At 35.5% G+C, this 13,912-nt stretch overlaps 1 protein-coding gene across 2 annotated transcripts in view; it reads right to left on the reverse strand.

Moving 5' to 3' along the window:
* Window positions 1-167: 167 nt before the first annotated feature.
* CLTC (clathrin heavy chain) overlaps window positions 168-13,912 on the reverse strand; it is a 63,126-nt gene continuing 49,381 nt past the window's right edge. The window contains exons 19-33 of one of the 2 annotated variants that reach the window (XM_011375055.2): window positions 13,468-13,613; window positions 13,059-13,242; window positions 12,665-12,857; window positions 12,035-12,192; window positions 11,661-11,825; window positions 11,432-11,539; window positions 11,186-11,353; window positions 10,913-11,062; window positions 10,689-10,820; window positions 10,463-10,573; window positions 9,081-9,251; window positions 8,498-8,719; window positions 7,237-7,257; window positions 3,525-3,600; window positions 168-1,542 (exon numbers count right to left, since the gene is read on the reverse strand). In XM_011375055.2, the coding sequence (XP_011373357.1) occupies window positions 1,418-1,542; window positions 3,525-3,600; window positions 7,237-7,257; window positions 8,498-8,719; window positions 9,081-9,251; window positions 10,463-10,573; window positions 10,689-10,820; window positions 10,913-11,062; window positions 11,186-11,353; window positions 11,432-11,539; window positions 11,661-11,825; window positions 12,035-12,192; window positions 12,665-12,857; window positions 13,059-13,242; window positions 13,468-13,613 (2,130 nt within the window). In that variant the 3' untranslated portion in view covers window positions 168-1,417. The remainder of the gene's footprint in view (window positions 1,543-3,524; window positions 3,601-7,236; window positions 7,258-8,497; window positions 8,720-9,080; window positions 9,252-10,462; window positions 10,574-10,688; window positions 10,821-10,912; window positions 11,063-11,185; window positions 11,354-11,431; window positions 11,540-11,660; window positions 11,826-12,034; window positions 12,193-12,664; window positions 12,858-13,058; window positions 13,243-13,467; window positions 13,614-13,912) is intronic. The other variant, XM_011375056.2, reaches the window with a different exon arrangement.

The following is a 13,912-nucleotide window of genomic DNA, read 5'->3' on the forward strand; positions in this document are numbered from 1 at the left end:
CTTCCGTGGCAATACAGGCTAGGTAGGGGGCTCTCTAACTCTACTGAGGATTAAGAGTGAAGGGAACTTTTCCACAAAAGGTTGGATTCAAATACTGGTTTTTAAAAATCACCCTAAACTACTCATAATTTGAGGACTCATACAATTTCAACACAAGGAACAGCATATTAATGACACGTTTATATACTTTTATTTCAAGTTAATATAATATCCATAATCTGGTCATTTAAGGGAAAAGCTTAGAAAAAACCTGTTAAGTGCCACTTGGTTCAAACAATGGAGACAGCTGAAATGTAGCCCACTATAGTACTGACTGGTTCTTTACACTACCATATGTACCACATTAACTACAGTTATGCACACGATGTGTTATAGTGCTTCCACATGTCCCCAACCGCACTCCACTTCGGCTCTCACGCCTCCCTGCACCCTCAGTATCCAATATGAAACTACCATGGTTCTTTTGGTTTCAGTCTAAGAGGTATTTAATTAAAACTGCCATTCTACATATTATTTCCACAGTCCAGTAATTTATTTTAAATTTGAGTAATTTCAAATTCCACAAAACTGAAGAACAGCAATATTTTGTTTGAATTCTCTCTTCTGTACACTCAGTGATCTAAAACACCACAATATCCAACATACACAAACCTTAGGGAAGGGTTAGTAAATACACACGGATTGGAATTATGGTGCTCTTTGTTCCTGAATGGAATGGTCCCACAGAAAAAGCACAGGATACAGCACAACATAAGGGCACCTGTTACATATGAGTGAGCAAAAACAGACTAGCATTTTCTATATGCGTAATGAGGAAACCTGCATAGGTTAGAGGGCCTTTTATGCTCATTTAAAATTCAGGCAAGTTGTCTGTAATGCATTTTTCAAATAATTTGGAGAGCACTGCAGTCCAGTGTAGGGTTATGCTGATTAGTGTTGTCTTGGCTGGCATTGACAGTCTTGCATGGTCACATACCAATATATTCGCTTTAGCTTTTCTTTGAATAAAAGAGATTTAAATGCATTTAGACAATACATATTGTAAGCTGTTTACATACACTAAATTTAAGAGATTCAATATTAGAGTTTTTTTCTTTTAACACTACAGAGTGCAAATCAGGTTCTTCACAACAGATCGAATATTAAGCAGTTTTTCAAAGAGTGAGGGGGAAGAAAAAAAGCCCACGTGAATAAAACATTGAAACTATTCCCCTTTGAAAATAAATTCTAAAATGATGCGGAATGTGAAATAAGCTTTTAACATAAGTGATCCAAGTTTATAGTTAGAAACAAAAAGTTGTCCTTCATGAAATAAAGATTACAAGAACATGTGCCTGTTTTCCTGTTATACACTGAGAAGCAGGTAGAGACGATGTTTCAGTACGAAAATAGGCGACTACAGGATCAGCTTTCCGTCTCACATGCTGTACCCAAAGCCAGGCTGTGGCTGCCCATAGGGTGGTGCAGTATAACCATAGCCAAAAGGTGCCTGGGGAGGGACTGCAACACTGGGTCCTGCTGTCAGCATCAACTGGGGCTGACCTAAAGATGGAAAACAAAAAGGGGCAGGGGCAGGGGCAGGGGCAAGGGGGTGGTAAAAACTGTTAGCATTGTAGGACGATCACACTCCAATCTCCCTATTCTAGTGGCATAATCACAATTTGGAATGAGTCTTGTGGCGGCACTTTTGACTGTCACAATTTTGGCACTAACGATCACCCTAAGAAGGGTCCTGCCAAAAAGGCCAACAAACAGTGCAGGGTCAAGAGCCAGAACTGTTAACAGCAATTACGTTACTTCATATCATTTAAAGCAATATGCACATGCATGCTTGACGTGATCCGGCAAGGCATCTGCAAATACACTTATCACCACATGGCATTTGCAAGTTATATTTGGTGACAATATAATTAGCACAGGAAAATAATTTTTTAACAGACATGGTTTTAATAACAACTGAACTTTTAAAGTTAGATTTAAATTTCTGATTTAAATACATCTAAATAGTAATAAAACCTAATGCATTTTGAGCAAAGAATCCAGCACTTAGAGAAAGCAATAAAAAACAAGACATATTCAAATATACGTTAGGTATGAAATATATTAGTACAAATCTCTCTTTCGAATATTATGTTAACACTCTTATGAAGTTTAAACAGTTGTTAACCACACACAGAAAACGACCTACAGAGAACCCTGGCTTATTCAGAGAGAGAAAACATAATGCTTCTTCCCAACCCCCACAGAATAAGTACTTTCTCACTAGAATGTAAACCTAGGGCAAGATTTCTCCCAGCACAAATGACCTCATGTTTCTTCTTTTTATGAACAGCAACAAAAATTGTCTTTGGTGAGCAAATTCATTTTTGAAAACCAGCAGTTTATAAAACTCAGCAGGTTATAAAAATCACTTCTAACCTATTTACATCTATCTTGAAATTTCCGCCCCACTGGCAACGGCCTACAAGGCCTGTCCATTTAAACACCCTGAAGGCAAGCCAAATTCAGCAGATGCCCCCAAATTATTGCACTCACCCTGTTTTTGTTCCTAATTTTTTCTATCTGAGATATGTCAAGCAACTTGCTCTGTCATCTCTAAGAATATACTTAGAGTTTTATCTTCTCCAACTTTATCAAAACTACTCTGGGTTCTCTAAATTCCCAAAGTCCTTTTTATTTACAATATAAAGGAGATAATGCCATAATAAATTTGTATTATCATTTCCTTTAACAAGATGAGAAGTAATGGTCATAATTTTATGTCCTCTTCCAAAGAATATTTGGTTACAGTGTTCTTGAACTTGAACCCTTCAAGTTCATTGTTCAAATGAATCTGTTCACCAACAGTGAAATGGAAAGGGTATGAAGTAGTTCAGACATGCACATGTAAGAAGAAACTAAATTGCCTTAAATATTCACTGAGTCTAAAGATCTTATCTCTCTGGAAAGTTCTCATATGGTAACTCTACCCAAGTTCTGTCTCAGTTAAAATTTAAAGAGATGTTCTCTTTATGTAGAGCATACTAAAGACAGCCTTGGCACTTCTGAGAAATTGAACTCGCCAATACTTCTCAGTAATTTATATATAAGCAATCAATCAGTGACCAGGCAATAAGAAAATATAGGTTATGATCTAAGTTTTTGAGATTATTTTTGCATTTAAGATTACCTTAGTGAATATTGTAATAACTATGTATGGTGTCAGATGGGTACTAGATTTATCAGGGTGATCACTTTGTAGGTTATATAAATGTCTAATCTCTATGCTATACACGCGAAAATAATATATCGTATGTCAACTGTATTTGAAAAATAAAAAATTATTTTAACAATGATTATCTCAGTGAATAATGTCAATGCCTGCTTTAAGGCTGTTTGCAGGGGGGAAAAATGAGAGAATGATTTCTTAACTCGGACTTTTGCACTTTAGCAGCTTATTCTATTTCTATTTTGAGGCTACATCCCTAACAAGTGAAACATTTGTCTACTATATTTCTGTGAGGTTAAAAAGAGATAGAGATTACCATAAACAATAGGTTGCGTCTCTGTGGCTTGTTCTTCTTCTTTTCTCAGTGATTCTGAAGCATCTAATTTATCCACCTGGAGAAAAACAGGTAATGTTAATTAGCACCTCAAAAGTATCATAAACCTAGGTGTATGGCAGAAAGTGGAAAAGCCTTAGTATGTTAAATTTTGTCAAAGTAAAACAGACTAGAAAGAACATTCTCAGGCCCCCTCAAATTCAATGGCAATGTTCATACTTCAGTCAACTTGATTTTTAGCACTGTCATTATAAACCCTCAAGAAGGAGGGATTTATAAATGCCATAAAAGCGCACGCCAGGCTAAAACTGGGCATGCTAGGATGCAGCCAGCCTGAGGGAGGGAGATAATGAGAAGGAACCACTTTTTCAAATGAAGGTTAAATCCTATCAAAGACAGTAATAATGAACTCATGACCTGGCAAGTCTTCCTCCCCAAAGGAAATGGTATTCAAAAAAATCAAATAAGTCTAATGACTGGACAAGAACTTGGGCAGATAAGCTACCTCTTGCCCAGTGTGCCCAGCTTCTGCTGATATTGGATTACAAGTATGGACTGAAGTTTAAGACTCAAGTGGCTCCATAACTGATCTTTTTATATAAAGACAGGCTGCATGTTTTTATGCTCTATTTTCTAAGAAGTATTTAGGAATACCTAATTTGCCTCAACTTCTCTGAGGAAGAATTTTTTTGCTTTTAATTAAGCCAAAGAATAAAGGCTATTATATGCTAGCTACTCTCAATAAAAGTGGATAGTATCAGACAGAAATAATACTGAAGAAGAGTCCAAATGTATTAGTGAAAGAAAGGACCTGGAGTACACAGGCCCTTCCACTAACTAGTTGTGACACCACGGCAAACCACTATACTGACCCTCAAAAAAATGTCCTTGTCTATATAATGACATGGTTGAATGAGATAAATCTCCAAAGTTCCTTCTAGGACTAGCATAATTTGATTATGTAATTCTGTGAAGAATTAGGGAAAAATGACATAAGGACAATGGGATTAGGACATCTTCACCATGTAACTTTCATTTGCCTTTTACACTATATTTAAAAGTTGGTATCTCAACCAAAGCATTATACTTGGACTACTATACCTGAAGTAAAACTAAACTTCAAATCTCGATGTTATTACTACTAGCGGTTTTCAAAGTCATGTGCTCAGTGAGATAGCAGGCAGAGTTAAGGAAGGAACTTTTTATAAATAGTTACGCCATGTTCTCAAAAAAGGCAAATAGTGAAAAATCACTCACAAAAAAAAAAAAAAAGACATGCAAACTTCAAAGAAAAAGCCCCTAATGATCGGGTCCTAAAAAGGTTAAAACAGGCCCTAATTTCTATTCAAAACTATTTAAAATAGTGTGTTGGGGGTCTCCAGATAGACTATTAAGATTAGGACAGCATTTTATACATATTTTAATGATTTCATATTAAATATAATAAATACAGGTCTAATCCATCCTAATTTGTAAGGGAACAAAACCTGAGAAAAGTAAAATAATGCAGACTCTAGACACCCTCAGATTAAAATGTGGTTTTTCTACCTTAGGAAGATGGGTTACTTTGCTTTTATATACTATTTTCCTATTTTATAGCCTAAGTATTCATCTGCTATAAATTACCCCAATATCAAATCAAAGACTACTATGGAGTATAAGTACCATGAGAAATACCCACTGTTTGGCATTTAAACTTGAAATAAAAATTATTATAGCTATATAAAGCACAGTATGTGCCATCAAGAGTTAGGTGGGGTTCTGCTAACCTAAACAGTATCCAAGAGTGAGCTAGATAGAGGTTGTACAAAAAAATACATGGATGACTGTACATTAATAACGTCTAAGAACAAGAAAAATAAAACAACAAAAAACCACCACCAAACAATACATTTCCAGACTTTCAAGGAAAAGAATCTTAAGTGAATACATGTTTAGATGTTAATGTCTGAGTCAGATGTTGAAGACAGAAGTCCTATTACAGAAGTACATGTAAGACTTAGAAGAGCTGGCAATATCACAATGCCCAGCATAGACAAAGGCAGGCTGGACAAGGCGGGGCAGGGAAGGGGGAGGAGTAAGAATTCGAAGTAACATCAAGCTAAGCAAAAAATTTTGATTTTTCTATATAATGGGACAGCCTCTGGCACAGCATCATCCAATTTTTGTTTCTACTGACCCAATTTAGATTGCTCAAAAAAGAAAAGCAGCAAAGGCTTTTATGAACATAAGCTTTTGTTAAGAGCTGTAACAAAAGTTTCTGATCCTTGGATTTAAAAAGAAAAATTACAGGTAAGTACGTCACTGAGTTCAGTTCCATCTGTACTACTGAAAATTCGCTATAATGTAAAAGGCTTTTCCACAAAGACTGCAATATGCTGCAGAGGAAAAGTTAACATGCAGTCAATTATTTTGGTGTATGTGTGCATGAAAAAAAGGCAAAAGTACTGAAGCAAGAAGTGAGATCTGAAGATGACTTGCTATACAGGCTCTCAAGAAACACACACAGCTCACAGCAATGCTTTAAGGGTTTCAAAAGTAGTATGATGTAATTGCAATGACTGTTGTACATGCTTGATTTGAAACAATGCATAACACTGCAGTTCAATTACCTGTTTTTCACACACACGCTTTCTAACTGCCTTGCTTACTAGCTGCTGAAGGGCCTCACACACAATGCATTTTACTCAGGTTTGCCCTAAGTTCCAATGGTGACTCCAGTTTGGTTTGACATAATTCCAAGGCATTGTCCCCCACCCAAATTCTTTTAAATTTGTTCAAACTCTCCTTTACCTCTCCACCCTTTTCTTATTAAAATTTGACACCAGACGTAAGTCTGAAACTTGGTTTCATTTATATTGGGATGGAGACAAGCCAATGAAGGTAGCAGCAACCAAAAAGTGCCTAAATTTGAACTTGGACAAGCCAACAGATGAATAAGAGAGCAAATTTTAGGCAGCTTAGGAGGTATGCCTTTTTATAGAAAGTAGTAGAAGTCAATATTGCTTCATTACATACAGAAATAATCCATGTTGCTTAGCAACAATTATAGCAAGCTACTCTCACGATTTAAAGTTTTGATTCCTCTTGAAAATGGACTAGCACCATAAGAACTGGACACCTGGAGAAACATGAGGAAAGTCTCTTCAGAAGCAGCTAGTATCTCTTGTATCTATTTTCAGCAAAAAATTAGTAAGAATCAAGAGATCAGAAACTGGATCACAGTCCTTCAATACCCAAAAAACCCCAGAAGCCTTTTAGGGCATGTAAGTACATATATAAATTCAACAACTGTCAGGCAAGCTCACAAAATAAAACCAGAGGCTGCTTAAATTTATTTAGAGTATTAAGAAAATCCTATTACAGTCCAGATACCCTGACAGGGAAAAGAAACTTTAGAATATGGAAACTCACCATGCTCAGTTTTTAATAATACATTTAAGAGAGACTGTGAACCAACTACTGATTAGCCTCCTGCCCTTCCTAAAGCCTATTAGCCGATTAGTAGCAAACATCTACTAATGTCCTACAGCTCTATTATAGTTATGTTTCAAGGGACTTGCAGAGGCTTTAGTGAAAATTTATTGGGGGGAAAAAGCAGCAGCAGCAGTGTAGAAAAGGAAGGAAAAAAAATCATGCAAATTCCTTAGTCTTAGTTCTCCAGACTTAAAGATGGAAAAGAATCAACTTTCACCTTTTCCTTTATTGCATCAACCTGCAAAGGAATTCAGAAGGTGCAGCTTAGAAAAAAATCAAATTCCATATTGAGCATAAAAAGGTAGAATCAGCAACAAAAGTTTAGGGGAGAAACATCTAACCACTAAAAAAGGTATGAGAAAAGTGAAAATAAAGGGCATACTGGAAGCAAAATTTAGAATATATATTTTAACTTCAGAGCTTACTGCAGAAGAATTTATGCTAGAGTCAGTGTGAAAGAAAGCAGCTTAAACGCTAGTAAAATTTACAGCATTTTGGTTAACAGCAGCTTAGAGCCAGGTCTCACAAGTTGGCATAACACATAAGAAGCTATTCTCATCTATGGCAAAGATCAACGCAACTGTTTTTTCTCTTACACTGAACTTTAAGTAGTTTATACAAAGAAAGTGTTTATTCTTAAAAAATTATAATTGAACACAATAGTATCTAATTGGATGGTAGCCGAAGAAAATATTCAGTATACTGGGGGTTGTTAGTAGTGTGTTATTTTTACCCCTTCAAACAGGCATGCTCAAGAGATCAGATATGAAACTGATTTTAATAAGCATGTTTTGCTTTGATGAAATGAATCCTTTAGGACTATTTTTAAATGCTCTACAGCAAAAAAGCTAGTAACTGTTGAAGATAGGGTAAGTAAAAAATATTCTAACATGAAAAAGGGACATTAAGATGAATAAGTGAATTTCATATGATTATACTCCAAACTTGTTTAATACACTTTTAGGAAATGTGTTCATTGTTAACCTCCTTTAATATTTTTAAATTAGGGGTTAAACTATCAAAATATGATTAACAGGATGTTAAGAATACAGATGTAGCTTCCCCAGGGTAAAAGGGCATACACATTAAAGTCAAGCACCAATCAAATAAAGGACTCTACACTACTAAGTTATGGACAACTTAGTTATAAGAACTAATTTGAGGAAGATGTTATTTTGAAAAAAAATTTATCAAATGTTAAAAAAAAAATACTATACAATTTAGAAGTAATACTATTCATCCTCAGAAATACATTGAGGAGAAACATTCTGACAAGTTACGTTTGAGTTCCCTTTCCTATGCAACGTCATTTGTCAGATATTAAAAATTTCTGAACAGGAATATTTTATGATCAATTGACTTATTTCTACTAGAGAAAAAACAATTGGAAAAAAAAAAACAAAAACGACAAGTCTGCACGTGGAGTTTTACACAGCTTAAAGATAATTAGTTCAGAATGTACCCAAAGGTACCATTACCTTTGTCAAGTATTCCTTCATGACCTGGATGAAATAGGGCATGGCAAAATCCATGATATTGTGCCTCCAGGCAGTTTCTAGGACAACATCTGGCCTTAAAAGATCATAACAGGTAAAGAGACAAGCTCCAAAGCACTCTCGTTTTTCTTCCTGCAAAAACCACTGTAGGAGTTCTTCAGCCAACTCTGTATCTTTAGATTCGGAGGCATACTGCATTGCATCCTATTCAATGGAAAGAAAGGGTGAAGGTCAAACATTAAACTCAAATATACTGAACTGATAAACCAAATAATTCCACAGGGGAAAAAAACCCTCCCAGCTTTATCATTTAAGATTGAAAGAAAAAGAAAAGACAGAGTAAAGCATTCTCTTGTTTTTTAAAAAAAGAGAAGTTTGACTTGATTACCATCTCAAATGGGGATTTAAGGGTAATTCTCATATTCACAAAGCTAATACTTCTATAAACCATAATATACCATTTTTAATCTACCATGATATATCACTTGTAATATGCCATTTTAGGGTTAACACAGATCATCTAGTAATTGGTTTTAATAGCCCTGCCCCCGCCAACTTTATCTACCTTGTACAGGCTATCTTTCTTGCACAGCTCTACACTCTGTTTCCAGCGATTGTTGCCTTTGAAGAGGTAAGCAGCAATTCTTCTGAACTCAATGAGTTCATGTTTTTCCAAACGCTGAGCAAGCGAGATATTGTCAAAGTTGTCATAAGCATCTATTGATGTCCGCAGAGCCTTAAAAAAAAAATAAAGCCATTCAAATGCAAAATCAGTGTTTCACTTTAAAGTTTATTTCCATCATTCTTGCTCAACAAGACTTACTGTACATAACTGATTGTATATAATTTGAACAATATACTATATATTTGTATAATGTGACTTGATCAATGAACCATTATTGTAATATGACAGCTTAGATACAAGCATTAAACCACAAAGTTGAAATGTGAACAAGTATCAATGTTCTTCAATCTAATTATATAACAAAGTCCTCAAAGGCACTGTAAAGTTTCTAAAGGTGCAATTTTCTTGAAGGTTTTCAGTATCAAGGAGTAACTAAATGGTTATAAAACTGGGAAGATCTGTAATTTGGAGAGAAAGATTTTATGTTCTAGGGAAACTCCTGATACAACTCAACATGATATTCACTCATACAGATGGGTGTGGGATCTGAGCCGAAAAGAAAATCATGCTGACAGCAGGAAAAAAGGCAACTAGCTGAATTTTAACTAATTTTATTTTTGTGAAATCCTTCACAAGAGAAAGTTTATCAAAAGATAGATACTAATATGGTATTAGGCAAGAAAAGCAGCGAATCAAATATAGAAGACAATCTGGTGACAGCCAGAGGGGAGGCAGGTTGGGAACTGGAATAAAGGGGTGGAGGGTTAAAGAAGTATAAATTATTAGTTGACAGATGGTCACAGGGATGAGGAGCATGGCATAGGAAATGTAGTCAGCATTAATGTAATGGCTAGGTATAGAGCCAGAGGATAGAAAGAGCAATCAGTTTCATAAACTATGTAAATGTCTACCCAATGTACTATATACTTGAAGCTAATAATAAAATTAAACAACAACAACAACAACAACAACAACAGAAAAGCAGTGAATAAATACACTTAATACCAGCTAAGTTTTATGGACTAGTATTAGTACGAGATAAAAGACTTTCAACCCTACCTACAATATAGGTATTTAGGGATGAAGTAACTGTAATATTTTTAATAAAATAAGATCTAAGCAAAATTCTGCAAACTGGCACTTAATTAGAAATCGGATTTATCAATCCTGAAAACCTCACTAAATTTAGAACCTAGGCACACAAGTACCTACCGTTTATAATCCTAAGGGGTAATGGACTTTTTTACTGCAAAGCATACCAACTTTACAAGCCAATCATAACCTGAGTTTTGAGAATATATGCAAGAACCAAAAGGTTTTACCTGATAATCTTCCTCTGTAATAAAGAGGTTGTTCAGTGATTCATTTACAGATTTGTTGTTGTGGTTCTGAACTGAACGCAAATATGGTTTCACCAGCGGTAGCTGTTTGACCTTTAAAATAAAAAGTTTGTTTATTTGTAGTACTTTGTTAAAGTTCCATGAACAAGAGTTATCCAAGTATGTTTTAGATCCTCGTTTAAAGTTGTGAAGTTTTAAAAATTATTACCTTGCTGAAATAATTGACTGCACGAGTATGATCCAACCGTGGAGACAGCACCATCAGTAAATCATTTAACAACAGAGGCTTGAATTCTAAGTAGAACTGTATTGCTTTGTAATATAGTTCCACGTTGGCAACCTAAAATGGGAAAAAATTCATACACTAGTCAGAGTTACTTCCTAATGAGCTTACTCCTTCTGAAGTCTCCATCTTCTGAAGAAGATACATACCTTGGTAATGATATCTTTGAATTGTCCTTCTTTCCATGCATCAGTTGGATGATTCATCATGGTAGTTATGGCATTATCATATTCTTCATATTTGTCATACAAAAACACCAATTCTGCCCAAAGATGAGCTTGTTCCGCAGCTCTTAGCACCTGCGTAAGAGATTTAATTGCTATAGACATTAGTCTCTAATTCTAGCTAATAGCTTTAAAAAAGATATTTTAAAGTATTAGTTTTAGCTATAGAGTTGCCTCACAATGTTAAAGGCTGGTTACCTTAGGAATATTCACTCTGGACCAGAACAGCTCCAGGTGCTCCCTCATTTTCTGTGGCTTAAATTTAGAATATAGAATGGCTAATTCGGTAAACATTCCCATATGAGCTCGCTCAAGTCCCAATGCTGCTTCCAACATGGTTATCAGTTCTTCAAAATAACCACGATCCTAAATAAGAGAAATATGAAATTAGAGAATATCTCTGGCATAAGATCTCAATTAATATAAAAGACCTCTGTTCATTACCTGATAGTAGTTGATAAGTTCCTCCAATTCATCTGCATGTACTACAATATGAAGCCCACACATCTGAGCAAGACGGAATTCTTTCCCATCTACGCAGGCAAAGCAGACCTACAATAAAAATTGTGATTATGTAAATTCAAATGTAAAAATGGCTGGTTAATTCAAATCAGTTTCAAAAGCATTGCTAAATAGCATCTTAATTCTTCACTTAAACGAGTATTTAGATTACCTCCTTCCATGTTCGAGTACTGTTAGCTTTCCTAGCTCCATCAACAGCGGCCTGATATTCACCCAGGTGAACAAGGGTAGATGCCAAGCGTCCAAAGTTGGAAACATTATTGTACAACAACTTAGCAGCATCGTACATTTTCTCATCATAACAACGGTCACCAACCTGAAAAAAAGACAATCCAATATCAGTTAGCCTAAATTCAATCCTCTTTCCAAAGTCACAACTCAATTTAATACTGAGAAACAATATTTTTCCTATAAGATTTTTTCCCTTGGAAATCTTCAGTTGTGATATGTTGATCCTACTAATCTAATAAAGTTGCTCAACTATTTATTTTTACACTCTTCAAAAAATCTGAACAGAAAACCTACTTGTTGGATATGAGCATTATTTGGCCCATTGATGAACTCTTCTAACTCTGCAAGGCGGTTTGTTTTAGCTAGCGCGAATATCAATTCTGTCTCCACATAGGACTCACGAGCCTTCTTACGGGCCATCTGCAAGTATTTTACCAGTTCTTCCCAGTTTCCTAGGTATGGAAAAAGAAAAAAATTAATCCAAACACTAACATCCTAACATTTATCTTTGCACCCAAGTAAATGAGAATTGCTATTAATTTCCTTTTAAAGTAAACACAATAGACAATAACAAATGTAAACAGTGAAATACATCTAAAACAGCAAAACTTCTATTACGCTTCTGAATTATCACTGACCAAACGAATAGCTGAATTCCCTTTTTCCTTATAGCTGTAAGGTTAGAGATTAATCAGAATTTTTTCAGATGTCAAAATAGAAAATTAATCTTCTCCATGCACCTGTTAAGTTCACAAAATGCAGCTTCTCTTTATCTGGACTAAGATGGAGGACTAAATGTTTTCACAAGTAGCTTAGCAGTATCTAACTCCTACATAATTCTGAATACTCAGATATCCTAATGCTTAGCTTAATCATAGCTTAGGTACATTTTCTGAGGTCACAAACACATAAAAGATGTCGTACCACTAGTATTGGCAGCCTGCACAACTTCCATGTAGGACGAAGGATCATCTGCTTTGATATAAGAATCAATGGCTTCTTTCACCATTCCTTTCTGCAGCTGGGCTTTTGCAAGCTGACTCCAGACTGCAGGTTCATTGCAGCGTTCAGCAAACTCATATGCCCGATCCAAGTTTCCAATATGTTCAATTAAGACCTAGGCACCAATTTTAGAAATAGTGTTACAGTAAAATGAATCTTACCACACAGAAATTACACTTAAACAGTTAGGATTTCATTGCTCTTCTATTGCCACAGCAATCAGATATGCCCACCCTCACAGGACAATGCGTATACTGACTCAAGAGAAGTCATTCTATTTAGTAAATTAACTTGGGTAATCTCAAGATTTATTTACCTGCACCGCTGAAGTATTGACATCAAATTTCCGGAAAATGGCAAATGCTTCTTCAAACAACTCATTGCTGATGGCGATATTGGCAATATCCGGGGCATCATAATTATCCAGGCGGTTAATATATTCCATAACACGTGTACGGTCAGCCTTGATTGCAGTAAGGATGAGGAGGTTCTGCAGATTCCTTTAAGAAAGAAAGATTTGAATGAAATATTTTAAAAGCTCCTAAGTCATAATGAATAAACACTGCAGCTATAAAGAGGTTTTTGTCTCAGGAGGTAGAGTGAGAAGAGGAGAGTATTAAGAGAGAATTCGGATGCCATTCTCCAATCTTTGTTCCTTCCCCAAACTGAAAGGCCATAATTAAAGACTGAATATAAACAGCCAATGGATCCCTTGCATGGCATACCTGTGTTCACTGAATACAGAGTTATCAAGGACAATTTTCTCCAGCAGTTCAATGAGTTCATTGGGAAGGTCTGCAGTCATAAAAGCCTTGACAGTTACTGACACTTCTTCAGGGTCTTGAGTCTCAGACAAGGCTGTCTGTACAACCTACAGAGGATATATAGCAAGTAAGGACTGATTATCAAGGTGATTCTGAAGATATTATCTAATAAGTTACGGCCTCTCAGTAGAAAATTTCAAATAGGTAGAAAAGAATTAAGGGAGGAAAATTAACCTTTAAATTTACCACCCAAAGCTTCTGAATATACTAGCACGAGAAAGACAAAATATCACTTAAACAAAGCATTTTGTATAGTCATGTATATCCATTTTCTTGAAAATTATCCTAATTATGTAATTTCTATCTTTTCCCTGATTAAAACATTATCCAACATAACTACTCCTCA

The sequence above is a fragment of the Pteropus vampyrus genome, unplaced genomic scaffold (assembly GCF_000151845.1).
Source record: "Pteropus vampyrus isolate Shadow unplaced genomic scaffold, Pvam_2.0 Scaffold261, whole genome shotgun sequence".
Classification (NCBI taxonomy): domain Eukaryota; kingdom Metazoa; phylum Chordata; class Mammalia; order Chiroptera; family Pteropodidae; genus Pteropus; species Pteropus vampyrus.